This window comes from Corticium candelabrum, chromosome 6 (assembly GCF_963422355.1).
Source record: "Corticium candelabrum chromosome 6, ooCorCand1.1, whole genome shotgun sequence".
In the NCBI taxonomy this organism is placed as follows: domain Eukaryota; kingdom Metazoa; phylum Porifera; class Homoscleromorpha; order Homosclerophorida; family Plakinidae; genus Corticium; species Corticium candelabrum.
Genome location: NC_085090.1, coordinates 6187618 through 6202617, shown reverse-complemented (window position 1 = coordinate 6202617; position 15000 = coordinate 6187618). Strand labels below are relative to the sequence as shown.

The 15000-nt window shown below is 40.0% G+C and overlaps 2 protein-coding genes across 2 annotated transcripts in view; one reads left to right on the top strand and one right to left on the bottom strand.

Moving 5' to 3' along the window:
• Positions 1 to 3415, top strand: part of LOC134180998 (vinculin-like) — a 16682-nt gene extending 13267 nt beyond the window's left edge. The window contains exons 17-19 of the mRNA XM_062648183.1: positions 426 to 558; positions 1846 to 1933; positions 3023 to 3415. Of these exons, the coding sequence (XP_062504167.1) occupies positions 426 to 558; positions 1846 to 1933; positions 3023 to 3210 (409 nt within the window). The 3' untranslated portion in view covers positions 3211 to 3415. The remainder of the gene's footprint in view (positions 1 to 425; positions 559 to 1845; positions 1934 to 3022) is intronic.
• Positions 3416 to 9364: 5949 nt separating this feature from the next.
• LOC134181009 (bifunctional arginine demethylase and lysyl-hydroxylase JMJD6-like) overlaps positions 9365 to 15000 on the bottom strand; it is a 9898-nt gene continuing 4262 nt past the window's right edge. Inside the window, exons 6-10 of the mRNA XM_062648200.1 lie at positions 14643 to 14790; positions 11578 to 11723; positions 11478 to 11520; positions 10492 to 10691; positions 9365 to 9589 (exon numbers count right to left, since the gene is read on the bottom strand). Coding sequence (XP_062504184.1) covers positions 9547 to 9589; positions 10492 to 10691; positions 11478 to 11520; positions 11578 to 11723; positions 14643 to 14790 — 580 coding nt within the window. The 3' untranslated portion in view covers positions 9365 to 9546. The remainder of the gene's footprint in view (positions 9590 to 10491; positions 10692 to 11477; positions 11521 to 11577; positions 11724 to 14642; positions 14791 to 15000) is intronic.

Sequence of the window (15000 nt, the reverse complement as noted above, 5' to 3'; positions counted from 1 at the left end):
TGTGTGTGTGTGTGTGTGTGTGTGTGTGTGTCTGCCCCTGCCTGTTGTTTGTCTGTCTGTTTGTTTGTCCATCTGTCTGTCTGTTGTTTGTCCATCTGTCTGTCTGTTTGTCCATTTTCTGTCTGTGTTTCTCTCTATTGTCTGTCTGTCTGTTTGTCCATTTTCTGTGTGTCTGTTAGTCCATTTGTCTGTGTTTCTGTCTGTCCGTCCATTGTCTGTCTATGTGTCTCTCTATTGTTTGTCTGTCTGTTAGTCCATTTGTCTGTCTGTCTGTTTGTTTGTCCATCTGTCTGTCTGTCTGTTTGTCCATTTTCTGTCTGTGTGTCTCTCTATTGTCTGTCTGTCTGTCTGTCTGTCCATCCGTTCACTCTCGTTTGTAACTGTGCATTACATATTGAATTTCTTCTAATTCTCGACTGTTGCAGTGGTGAGGGTGGTGAAGTACACTCGAAGGCAGACCTCATCAAGTACGCTAAAGAGATAGCAGCCGGTGCCGGAGACATGTTCAAGCTGGCACGTCAGATTGCAGACGACTGCATGGATCGTCGACTAAAGACTGTAAGTAAAAAAACAGTGACCATGGTGACTAACATAGATGTCTGTCTGTCTGTGTCTAACACTACATCAATTTGTCTGTCTGTCTGTCTGTGTCTATCCATTCATCTTTTCTCTCTGTCTATGTGTCTGTCTATGTGTCTGTCCATTCATCTGTCTGTCTGTGTCGGTCCATTTCTCTGTCTGTCTTTGTGTCTGTCCATTCATCTGTCTGTCTGTGTCTTTCCATTCATCTGTCTATTTCTCTGTGTGTCTGTCCATTTGTCTGTTTATTTGTCTGTTTGTCTATGTGTCTGTCCATTCATTTGTCTGTCTGCCTTTGTGTTTGTCCATTCATCTGTCTTTTTCTCTGTCGTTCTATGTGTCTTTCCATTCATCTGTCTATTTCTCTGTCTGTCTGTGTGTCTGTCCATTTGTCTGTTTATTTCTCTGTTTGTCTATGTGTCTGTCTATTCATTCGTTTATTTCACTGTCTGTCTATGTGTCTATTCATTTGTCTGTTTATTTATCTGTTTGTCTATGTGTCTGTTCATTCATTTGTCTGTCTGTCTTTGTGTCTGTCCATTCATCTGTCTTTTTCTCTGTCGGTCTATGTGTCTTTCCATTCATCTGTCTATTTTTCTGTCTGTCTATATGTGTCTGTCCATTCATCTGTCTGTCTATGTGTTTGTCCATTTCTCTGTCTGTCGATGTGTCTTTCCATTCATCTGTCTATTTCTTTGTCTGTCTGTGTGTCTGTCCATTTGTCTGTCTTTTTCTCTGTCCATTCATTTGTTTATTTCTCTGTCTGTCCATTCATCTGTCTATTTCTCTGTCTGTCTTTGTGTCTATCCATTCGTCTGTTTATTTCTCTGTTTGTCTATGTGTCTGTCTGTCCATTCATTTGTTTATTTCTGTGTCTGTCCATTCATCTGTGTGTCTGTGTCTGTCCATTCATCTGTTTATTTCTCTGTCTATCTGTTAGTCTATGTGTCTGTCCATTCATCAATGTGGCTGTCAATCCAGCCATGTGTCCATCAGTTCATGTCTCTGGTAGTCTGTCTGTTGTCTGTCTATCTGTCTGTTTACTCATCTGTCTGTCCGTGTGTCTATACATTGATTTGTCTATCTGTTTGTCTATGTGTCTGTCCATCCAACCGTATGTCCATCAGTTCATCCGTCCGATAGTCTCTCTGTCTGTTGTCTGTTCGTGTGTCTGTTTATTCGTCTGTCTGTCTGTGTTTGTCTGTTTTTTGTTTATCTGTCTGTATGTCTCTGTTATTTCTCTCTCACCGTGTTCATCTGTCGTAGAACCTTTTGCAAAGACTCGATCGAATTCCGACTATTTCGACGCAACTGAAGATCCTCGCAACGGTCAAGGCAACGACAATGGGAGGAGGTCGGTCACACTTGTTTGTCACAGATTCTCACGTCCATTGTTTCATCTCTATGCAGTGATTGCTGTGTTACATGCACGTACATTCGTTTCTCAGACTGTGTGTAGAGCTCTTGTGTGCTTTTTGTCAATCTGGCCGTCTAGCCATTTTTGTCTGTGTGTTTCTGTGTATGTCCATCTCAGTTGTCTGTGTGTCTCTGTGTCCATGTATGTCAATCTCATTCGTCTGTGTGTGTGTCTCTGTATGTCAATCTCATTTGTCTGTCTGTCTGTCTCTGTGTATGTCAATCTCGTTATGTGTGTCTGTCTGTGTCTGTGTCTGTCAATCTTGTTTGATTGTCTGTCTATGTCTGTCTATCTCATTTGTCTGTCTGTATGTCAATCTTGTTTGTGTGTCTGTCTGTGTCTGTGTCTGTCAATCTTGTTTGATTGTCTGTCTCTATGTATGTCAATCTCATTTGTCTGTCTCTATGTATGTCAATCTCATTTGTCTGTCTCTGTGTATGTCAATCTCATTTGTGTGTCTGTCTGTGTCTGTCTGTCAGTCTTGTTTGACTGTGTCTCTATGTATGTCAATCTCATTTGTCTATCTCTGTGTATGTCAATCTCGTTTGTGTGTCTGTCTGTGTCTGTCTGTCAATCTTGTTTGACTGTCTGTCTCTATGTATGTCAATCTCATTTGTCTGTCTGTCTCTGTATGTCAATGTCGTTTGTGTCTGTCTGTGTCTGCCTGTCTGTGTCCATGTCTGTCAATCTTGTTTGACTGTCTGTTTCTGTGTATGTCAATCTAGTTTGTTTGTCTGTCACTGTTTATGTCAATCTCGTTCATCTGTCTGCCTGTCTGTCTTTGTGTATGTCAATGTCATTTGTCTGTCTCTCTGTCTGTCCATCTTGTTTGTATCTCTATGTCAATGAATCTCATTTGTCTGTGTGTTTCTGTCTGTCCATCTCGTCCGTCTGCATATCAGTGACAACCACACAACGTAACAACACCCACCAAAAGCTCCAAACATCCCCAAACGTCTCATCTACCCAACCAAACCAATTACCAACCAACCATGCCTCCCACTAACACAATCTGCTTAACCCTAGACGAGTCAGCCGACGTGGAAGCATCCGAGATGTTGGTCGGCAACGCTGAGAACTTGATGAACACAGTCAAGGACGTCATTCGTGCAGCAGAAGCAGCATGCATTCGTCTCCGTCCCGGCTCTGCTGTTGCCTCTCTCATCTGGCGCAGAAAGGGTGGGCAAGCACGTCGTGCATCGATCGGATACTAAGAGAAGAGAAACTGGCCGTTCCTGCTGTGTACCAATCTGCCATGTTTGTTGTTAGATTGTACTGTTGGCTGATGGGTTGGGAAGAGTTTATTGGTTGTGTAAGGATTGGTTATTGTAGAGACAATGAAATGAGACGTTAAGCTGTGATTTTGTAGTATGGTGACCAGGTTGGGTAGACAATGCCAGGTGTGTTGTGGTGGTAGTAGATGTGGAGTGTTATGGTGATGCGTGGGCGTGGTTTAGGTGCCATGTGAGATGATGCACACACATGCCAATGCACACACGAATGCACACACAGACACACACACCAGTGTTCGAAATTCACAAAATTTTCTACTCGCCAAAGTAGAAGCCTTGGAGCCCCAATGCATGCATACATTAATATTATATTATAAATTTGTGTTGAAACTTGTAAAAATTATATTTTTTATTTTGAGAAGTTATATGATATGCAATAAATATCATCAAAACTATGATAGGTACACACTTTCCATTTTAATTTATTAATTATTTATTATTTATTCATTTATTAATTATTTATTATTTATTTATTTATTAATTATTTATTATTTATTTATTTATTATTTATTTATTATTTATTAATTTATTAATTATTGTCGCGCTCAACCAGATCAGTCTGGTTTGTAAAGTCTATTACAAGTACCGGAAGCAAACCCTGCTTCAGAAGTACTTAGACCATCACGGCTGTCTAGAAAGAAGACATGACTTTACGAAGGATCCGAGTAGATCCCAGAAGCACTGTTTTCTGTAAGTGCTGCAGGTTGTGATGACTTGGAATAATGTCCAGCCACCGTGCAATACCTGCGTGCACTGTGCCCAAAGCTCCCAAGACCACCGGAACCACCAGTGTTCGACAATGCCACATGCGGCTTATCTCCACTAGCAAGTCGCTGTACTTCGCCAACTTCTCAGCATGTTTCTTGCCAATGTTGCCATCAGCAGGACAGCTGATATCAATAAGAAGACAAGTGTTTGTCTTCCTATTTCTGAGACATGTCTGGACGATTGGCTTTGATCTTCCTGGCAGTGGGGATGGTGGTATCCCACATCATAGTAATGTCATCAGTCTCCACAAGCCTATCAGGATGATGCCGGTACCATCTGCTCTCCACTGGAACCCCAAAATGGTGACAAACATCCCAGTGAATGATGGAGGCCACCTGATTGTGTCGATCAGTGTAGTCCGGCGATGCCAAAGCACTACAGCCTGCCACAATGTGGTCGACTGTTTCCAGGCCTACACTGCACATGCGGCAAGTAGGACTGACATCACGATGTAGAATCTTGCGCTCATAGTACCGAGTCCGAAGAGCTTGATCTTGAGCAGCAACAACCAGTTCCTCAGTTGCAGCAGGAAGATTCGCTGCCTTTAGCCATCCGTAGGTCTCTTTCATGTCCACAGGCGGTTGCTCAGTGAGATGACGATACTGCCCATGCATAGGCTTCCCGCTCCAGGACCGCACACGAAGAGAACTGCAACACGTACGGTAATGTCTCGCATCTGTTTCAGGCGCTTGCTCGAAGCCACCTTCAACTGAGATGGATGCATTCCTGTGTAAGTTCTGCGACTTGTCGTCCGAAGCAAGACTCCTCCGCAGCTGTGCAGTAAACCGACAAGCCATGCGCTTGATCGAGTGTGAAGATTTTCCAGAGTCACACTCCCGTATCATCTGCATGAAAGGATCAGAACTGTCAGCAAGGTAACAGTTCAGCCTCACAATACAAGATTGATATGTCGACTCAATCTGTTGTAACCCCCTACCCCCATCACTGCAAGGAGCGTACAGTCGGTCAACGTCTGCAGCAGGATGGTGGACACCGTGCATAGAGAGGAGCTTTCTGGTCCGTCGATCAGGCTGCTGTAGGTCCGTGCACCCCAATGAATGACGCCAAAACCGTAAATGAGAACCGGTAGTGCAAACCCATTGATGGCTAGAATCTTGTTCCGACCATACAACTCAGTCCGGAGAACCTCTCCCGCATCATGCTGTGCTGAATACCGTTACTCTCATCTACACCCAAGTACTTGTAGACTTGACCCGGTTCCAGACAGTTGATGGTGTCCATTTTTCCTACCGTCACTCCAGAGTTGTGTCCAGATAGCCTGCCGTTGACAAAGTGTGCAACAGCACATTTGTCCAGACCAAACTTCATCTGGATGTCATCAGAGAAGGTACGAACCGTGTGCAACAACCCGTCCAACTGATCAGAGTTTCTGCCATACAGCTTCAGATCATCCATGTAAAGTAGATGACTGATAAGCTGACGTTTGGCAGTCTCACCATGCCCAGTGGTCATCCGGTAGCCGTAACCGGTTCTGTTCAGTTCCTTGCTCAGAGGATTGAGAGCCATACAGAAGAGAAGTGGAGAAAGTGAGTCACCTTGGAAAATACCCCTCCTGATCTGCATAAGCCTTGTCTTGATCGTACTATTCCCACAAGAAAGCACCATCGATGTCCTCCAACTCTTCATCACACGTGACAGGAACCCGCACAAGACTGGACTGATCTTATGCAGCTGAAGGCATTGGAGCAACCAACTGTGTGGCATGCTGTCATAGGCTTTCTGGTAGTCTACCCAAGCCATGCTCAAGCTCTTGTGCCTGGTCCTACAGTCTTCGGTAAGCAGCCTGTTGATCAACAGCTGATCCTTTGCACCAAAAGATCCCTGTCGACAACCCTTCTGCTCCGGAGCCATGAGGTTTCTCTGATCCAAATGCCCTGCAATCCTCTGCCTGATGACTGAGGTGAGGGTCTTATAGAAGACAGCCAGACACGTGGCAGGCCGGTAATTTTTGGCCTGGTCAGTCTTGTCATTCTTAGAAATCAGAGTGGTTATTCCTTGAGACAACCAGTTGGGTACAGAGTCTGGATTCTGAACCAGCAGGTTGTAGTTACGAGTCAGATCAGTGTGAAGACACGTGATACGCTTGACCCAGAAACCATAAACCTTGTCTGGACCAGGAGACTTCCAGTTCCCCATCCTTTTGAGACACGATGTGACCTCATTGTCTGAGATAGGCAACCACTGCTGCTCATCTTTCCGGTGCGTCTCACCATCGGTTTGACGTCTCAGCCAGAAGGCAGACTCATTGTGATGTACCTCAGTTTCTAGGATACCACCCCAATACTGTTCAATCTCAGACTCGGATGGCGGGGAAGTGATCTGGATAGTCTGCTTATCCAGCTCTCTGTAAAACCGTCCAGCATCTCGTTGAAACAAACCATTCTGGCGAAGTCTCTTACGATTCTTCTCCAGCCTCCTGGTCCGCTCGACCTTGGACTTAAGTTCCATTTTCAATCGATTGATGGAGACCTCACAACTCTCCGAACAGGAAATGCCCAACCGATGCCGAAGACGTCGGAGTTCATGTAACATACGAATGCCCGATGAACCCTTTCTAACCTCCAGCAACAGTGAGATCGCACGTCGAAGTGTGAGAATCTCCATATCCAGCCTTCGTCTCCATGTCGGTGTTTGAGAATTGGTTGACTTCGTCATCTTTAAGTCCGCCTTTTGGACACTAGCGAAGCAGCAGAGTATACCAGGTAACTGATTTCACTCATATCTGGTTCATTCTTCAACGAACTGATGATCGTGTTAAGATCACCAATAAGCTTCAGGGTTCCACTGTTCACAAAGATCCTTGGAAGGCGTTGTCTCTCACAGATAGGAATTTGCCTGACTTTCTGCAACTCCTCAAGAAACCCTCGATGAAGTACAGGGTCCACAACAGCATCACAATCAAGCAAAAGACCATCCTCCGTTTGGCAGCAGTCTGGACTGAGTTGAGATGTAGGAGTTTCCATCCTTTCTAGCCGAGAAGCTATGCTAGGATGTGTAGTCATCAGATCAGAGCTCACAGAGTCACAAGGGGATGGTGATTCCCTGACAGCACTGCACAGAACTGAATCCAAAGTGTCATCTACGGATAGGATATCACCACTATCTCTTGCAGATGAGCAGTCCCTAGAGACAACAGTGACTGACTAAACAAGGGAGCCATCTTCCAAGTGATTAGCAAACTCATGATCCTCTTGCATCATTGACACGACAGGTTTCCCACCACATGCAGCAGGCGCCATCCTGACTGAAGCCATGCAAGGTGACACATTGTCAAGCAAAGGCGTGACAACTGAGCTATCAGCTGATAGAGCAGAAACCACATCCAACGCCGACATCTGCACACCAGGACAAACATCAGTCGTAACAGATAACAAACCTGAGACGGGCTTTCCATCCTGTGCGGCCTCGCGTTTAATGTCCTCCAACTCTGATTCAGTCAGACTTCCAGAAGTTAGGAGATATGGCTTCTGGTCTGCCAAACGCTGCTCAGAGACGTCAGTCAGAGAAGGATTTCGTTATTTATTAATTATTTATTTATTAATTATTTATTATTTATTAATTATTAATTATTTATTAATTATTTATTTATTAATTATTTATTAATTATTTATTTTATTAGTTATTTATTTATTAATTATTTATTTATTATTTATTATTTATTTATTTATTAATTCTTTATTATTTATTTATTTATTAATTATTAATTAACAAGCTACCTATGTCTAAAAGTTAGTAGTGGTTGTGTAACAGAATCTGCAGTAATTATTAGACTATAGTTATGTGTATTACTGATTGACTTTGTTTTACAACAAAAAAACAAATGCATTACATTTTATCCACGTACTCATCATCATTCTTGATTCTTTTGTTGTAGACGATTTTTCTTGCCATAAGGTGCAATATAAAGACACCTCTTAGAACATTTAGAACTGACCATGGTATTCAAATTTCCATCATGACCTATTAGACTAACCGAACCTAAGCATGCCTGAAAGCTCTAGACAACTGTTTTTTTATAGATTCATGTACACCTACAATGTAAATGTTCATCTTTGATTCTTGAGCCATACTGTAAAATCCGTGCATGTGGACTGCAATATACATGTAGCTGTGTGCAAGCCCTGCGTGGTGTGCTCTTGACCCTAGGAGTAGATTCAGACTACATTGAATTTGCCACTAACATTTGGCTATGAAACTATCTACTCCCTTACAACTCACTGCATATTGTAGGCGACAAGATGGTTTCAGAAAGGCGGCTATATACCATGATCATGATATTGCATTGGAAGAAACCTACAGGTGAATTTAAACAGACAGATAGGTAATAGCATTTAGGCCTAGATGACAAGAGTGTGGTACTGCAAGGACTTGGAAAACATCACTAGGCGTGTCTGGTTTCACGAGAAGGTTTGAAGGTTTGCAGGTTTGCAGGTTTGCAGTCGCATTCTTTGTGTACACAAGAGACGTGTAAATGAGATTGCGGTTTCATGTAACTATCCTTTACCACAGTACAATATAAATAGACAATTTAGATAACTATGACTGCAGTTCTGACAGCCAACATCCGCTTTTCAATGCTTATGTACACAATTAGCCCTAAACTCAACACCCCCTGACTACAATTCTGAACATGCCTGCCCGCTTCTCTGCTAATCTCTGGCGAGTGGACAGCTACCTTCTACTCGTCAACATTGATTTGGACTCGCCATTGGCGAGTGGGAATTTCGAACACTGCACACACACACACACACACACACACACACACACACACACACACACACACACACACACACACACACACACACACACACACACCAGACAGACAGACACACACACAGACAGATAGACAGACACACCTAACCCTAACCCTAATCTGTATGTCTCAGTAGATGGACATTTAGCTTAGCAGTTTTACCTATAGTGTTCTTGTAAATTTTACTTTTTGTGTTCAATAGTGAAATAAGACAGACAAACAGACAGACAGACAGACAGAGAGAGACAGACACACAGACACACACACAGACACACACACAGACACACACACAGACACAGACACACACACACACACACACACACACACACACACACACACACACACACACACACACACACACACACCACAGACAGACACAGCACACACCACAGGCAAACACACAGACACACACACACACACACACACACACACACACACACACACACACACACACACACACACACACATACCACAGGCAAACACACACACACACACACACACACACACACACACACACACACACACACACACACACACACACGGACACACACACGCCTGACTCTCAATGCAATCCATATTTATATCAATTCTCACCATTCTGGCTTTTTATGTCAAAACATTTGGTCAACGTGTCACAGATTACATTGTGACAATAATCGTCGCCTAATCAGTATTACAGTTGTTGTAATGTACACAACGAGAGAATCTTTGACTGGTCATGAACAGTTTATATTTGTTGGACTTTGATGCAACTTCCGCCTATGATGGAGGGAAATTACTGGATGGTGTTGGGCATGTGTAGACTATGGTAACCAAACACTAATACTTAGACAGACTGACAGACAAATACACAGACTGACAGACTGACATACAAACACACAGACAGACAGACAAACACAGACTGACAGACTGACATACAAACACACAAACAGACTGACATACAAACACACAAACAGACAGACAAACACAAACAGACAGACTGACAGACAGATACACAGACTGACAGACTGACATACAAACACACAGACAGACAGACTGACAGACAAATACACAGACTGACAGACAGACTGACAGACAAATACACAGACTGACAGACAAACACACAGACAGACAGACAAACACAGACAGACAGACAGACTGACAGACAAACACACAGACAGACAGACAGACAGACAGACAGACAAACACACAGACAGACAGACAGACAGACAGACAGACAAACACAAAGACTGACAGACTGACAGACAAACATGCAGACAGACAGACTGAGACAGACAGACTTACAGACAAACATACAGACAGACAGACTGACTGACAAACATACAGACTGACAAACAAACATGCAGACAGACAGACTGACAGATAAACAGACAGACAGACAGACTGACAGAGAAACATACAGACTGACAGACTGACTGACAGAGAAACATACAGACTGACAGACACACACGCTTGCACACACACACACACACACACACACACACACACACACACACACACACACACATACACGCACACATGCACGCACGCACGCACACACACACACACACACACACACACACACACACACACACACACACACACACTGACTGCCTGCCTGACTGGCATACAGAGACAAACAGGTAGAGAGACAATACCATACAAGGCAACATCTACTTCACCTTTTCTTTCTCCTCGGAGAACCTTCATTACTACTAACAGTAACACCTGCTTCACTATCTGACTCTGACTCCCCTGATGAGCCAGAGCTTGAAGAAGACGACGACGAAGAAGATGAAGATGACGAGGACGATGAAGGCAGCCCGCAGTCCTGATCCAGGTTAACACTATCAGCTACAGCAACCAAATCAGGGCGTCCCTCCTAGGCAAAATAAACATCTTAAATTTAAAAAATAGGACAGACAGACAGACAGACAGACGGATGCACTAACAGATACACAGAAAGACAGACAGATAGACAGACAGATTGCTTTATTTAAAAGCTTACTCTACTGATAACAAGCGCTAACTTTATGTAAAACAATAACAGTCAATGGACAAAATGTTGGAAAGTCTCTATCAGACAGACAGATGGACAGATAAGCAGACAGACTGATAGGTACACAGAGAGACAGACAAACAGACAAAACAGATAGACAGACAAGCAAATGAACAGATAGACGGATGGACTGATGGACGGACAGATAGACAGACAGACAGACATATAGACAGACAGACAGATGTACAGATAGACAGACAGACAGATAGACAGATACATGAACAGATAGATAAATGGATGAATAGACAGATGGACAGATGGACACATATACAGATAGACAGACGGACAAACAGATAGATAAATGAACAGACAAACAGATAGACAGACGGACAGACACATAGACAGATAGACAGACGAACAAACTAATAGACAGACAAATGAACAAATAGACAGGTAGACAGACACACAACAACAACAACAACAACAACAACAACAAACTGACACACAGGCAAGCAAGCATGTATGTTCACCTCTACTCACAAACTGGCAAGCAAGCAACTAACCAACCACCAACACTACAGCACCACACAATGCAACACATTTTCCCACCCCTTTCAATATCCCAACAAATCCAATCAACAACCACACATCACAACATCCACCTACTACCTTCAGAGCAGCATACCACTTCTTCGAAAACTTGGGACGGCCTCTATTACCAACACACAATTAGTCCTCGTTGACTCAATCGTAACACTCGGTGTCTTACCTTGCTGTCTTATGCCACACGACGGGGAAGTTGGTGACGCTGGCAAAGTTCTGTGTGACAGCGACAGTCAAGTCAAGGTTAACAACGACATGCCACCACCCACCAGGAACGAACACAGTCTCCCCGGTTTTCTGTAGGATCTCGACCTACAGCGAACGATATTGAGAAGGAAGAGGAAAGATGAGAATGAGATAGAGCGTAACGCTTGTGTCATATAGGGATATAAATTAATTGCTTAGTTATTAATTATTTGATTAAATAATTATAAAAATAATTAACATTAAATAAAAATATATAATATTAAATAACTAAAAACAATTAATATTTAATAAAAATAACTAATATTAAATAAAATTAATTAACTAAAAATAATCAATATTAAATAAAAATAATTAATATTAAATAAAAATAATTAACATTAAATAAAAATAATTAACATTAAATAAAAATAATTAATATTAAATAAAAATAAATAATATTAAATAAAAATAATTAATATTAAATAAAATAATTAATATTAAATAAAAATAATTAACATTAAATAAAAATAATTAGCATTAAATAAAAATAATTAATATTAAATAAAAATTATTAATAATAAATAAAAATAATTAACTTAAATGTCTAAATTAATTAATATTAAATAATAAAAAATATTTAATATTAAATAAAAATAATTAATATTAAATAAAAATAATTAATATTAAATAAAAATAATTAACATTAAATAAAAATAATTAACATTAAATAAAAATAATTAATATTAAATAAAAATTATTAATAATAAATAAAAATAATTAACTTAAATGTCTAAATTAATTAATATTAAATAATAAAAAATATTTAATATTAAATAAAAATAATTAATATTAAATATCTAAAAATAATTAATATTAAATAACTAGAAATAATTAATATTAAATAACTAAAAATAATTAATATTTAATAACTAAAAATAGTTAATATTAAATAACTAAAAACAATTAATATTAAATAACTAAAAATAGTTAACATTAACTAAATATATTTAATATTAAATAACTAAAAACAATTAATATTAAATAACTAAAACAATTACTATTAATAACTAAAAACAATAAATATTAAATAACTAAAACAATTAATATTAAATAACTAAAAATAGTTAACATTAACTAAATATATTTAATATTAAATAACTAAAAACAATTAATATTAATAACTAAAAACAATAAATATTAAATAACTAAAACAATTAATATTAAATAACTAAAAATAATTAACATTACCTAAATATATTTAATATTAAATAACTAAAACTAATTATTTAATTAATATTAAATAAAATTATAAAAAAATATTAAAATGCATTTTCTTCAATTAATAATTAAACTTTAAATAAATTAATAAAATAGATTTAAATTTGCATATTTGTTAAGATTTGAACAAAAAGTAAATTACGTATTATTTTTATAGAATTCTATTTTAATTAAAAAAAAATTTTAATTTTACAAAAAAGTTTGACAAATTTATGGCATTGCCCACACTCAGATGTCTATAGGTGTGTTTACTCTATGGTTTATCCCTGGTTTGAACTGCTGCTTGTTATCATAATTGAGTTCGTGTTAAACTTTGCACCTGCCCAATGCAATGCTGGTTTGCTATGTGTTTGCAAGGGCAAATTAGGACCGCCATATGGTATGAACTTGGTTGTAATACAAGTCCTCAAAGAGCAACAGTGGTTGTCAGCACCGCTCACTATTTAGGTCAGTATAGCTATGGTAACAAACAAGGTCTGTATGTGTATCTGGCCTTTCCTATTATATCCTACAGTATCGGGGTTGTCCCCAGCATACAAAAGGCATCTCCACTTCCACGTGGTACAGGCCCCATGCTTTACTGCATGAGTAGACAGTGATTAGCTATGAAGATAATAAACTTGTATTTGTATTTTGAAAAGTGGGAAGTTGTTTGAGACTAACAAGTAGTTCCTAGGATGCTTGGTTTGAAGATAAGACCAATTAGAACAAAGACTGCCATATGGTCTCAACTTAATTGTAATATAAGTACTCAAACATCAACAGTAGTTGTCAGCACTGCCCCCTATTTAGGTCAGTATCTGACAGTAACAAAGGAGTTCTGTAGATATCTGGCCCTCCCTATACTACTAGTAGGTTCTCAGCTTCTTGATGTCTGGAAATTTTCCAGGGGCTATAAGGATTAATATAGCTATCATGTGGTCAAGCACAGTGAACCAAGACACAGAGAAACTTTCTTCTTAAAATTAGACCACTTTGTTCCTTCGTGCCTGAGCATTCCATGACAACAGTTTGTGACATCTCAGGGATGAGCAAACCCACACCAAAGCTTTCCTGGGGCTGTCATTACAAAAATTGGAATGGGCGTCACCCAAAATAAGGGTGACTGTGGTTATAGCAATTTCCGCCCTGCCTTACAAAAATCTTGGGACATCCCTGAGTATGTACTACTAGTAGGTACTCAGCTTCTTGAAATCTGGAAATTTTCAACTGGCTATAAGGCTTAATATACATGAAACAGTTCATGGCATCTCAGTGTAAGCAAACCAGCATCAATGTCTTAGTAAAACAATTGGAATGGGCGTGGCCAAAATTTAGGGTGGGCGTGGTCATAACATAAATCTTGGGACAACACTGACATTCCTAGTTGTTTACCGCCTAGTAACAAGAGTAGCTGTATGGCTATCAAGGAAATCATTGTCTTGCTGTAGATGACAGACGACATTGTTTTCGTCGCTACCGCAGTGCTATCGCAGAGTACCGAAACTGCTGTGTCGTTTGTCATGCAGAGTATTCTAACTCTGTTGTCAGACGCGATGTACAGAGATTCCTCCTCAAACAATGGATCACAATAGAGTGCTGGGTTGACAAACCAGGTAATCAAGCCCAGTCCAGTCTGAACACAGGGTTGTACTGTATGCTAATTTATTTCTTTGTATCATGCAAATCATAATATAACACAACATGGTTTGCAAATCATAGTGTGAACACACCTTATCTCCATATCCTCTACCATCCTATGTACATGTGGTTTTATGTGTGACTTACAGGTCTGTATTGTTGTGGCCACGTTGGAAGTTGAGTTTTAGGGTAGACGTGGATGAACCAGGCGACCGCTTCGTCTTGATGAGGTCTCAATTCGTCTCGGTTGCCTTTGACCATGCTCTTTGGTGTGTGAGGTGGAAATAATGCCCACCTGAGAGATGCAATAGTTAGAGTTGATAACAGAAAGAGAGAAATAAATAATGGAGAAATTATAGATTTAACAGACAGATAGACAGACAAACAAACAGACAGAAAGACAGACAAAAACCAACTGACACACAACAACAACAACAACAACAACAACAACAACAACAGACAATTCACAAATGAACAGGCAGACCAGCAGGCAGACAGACAGATG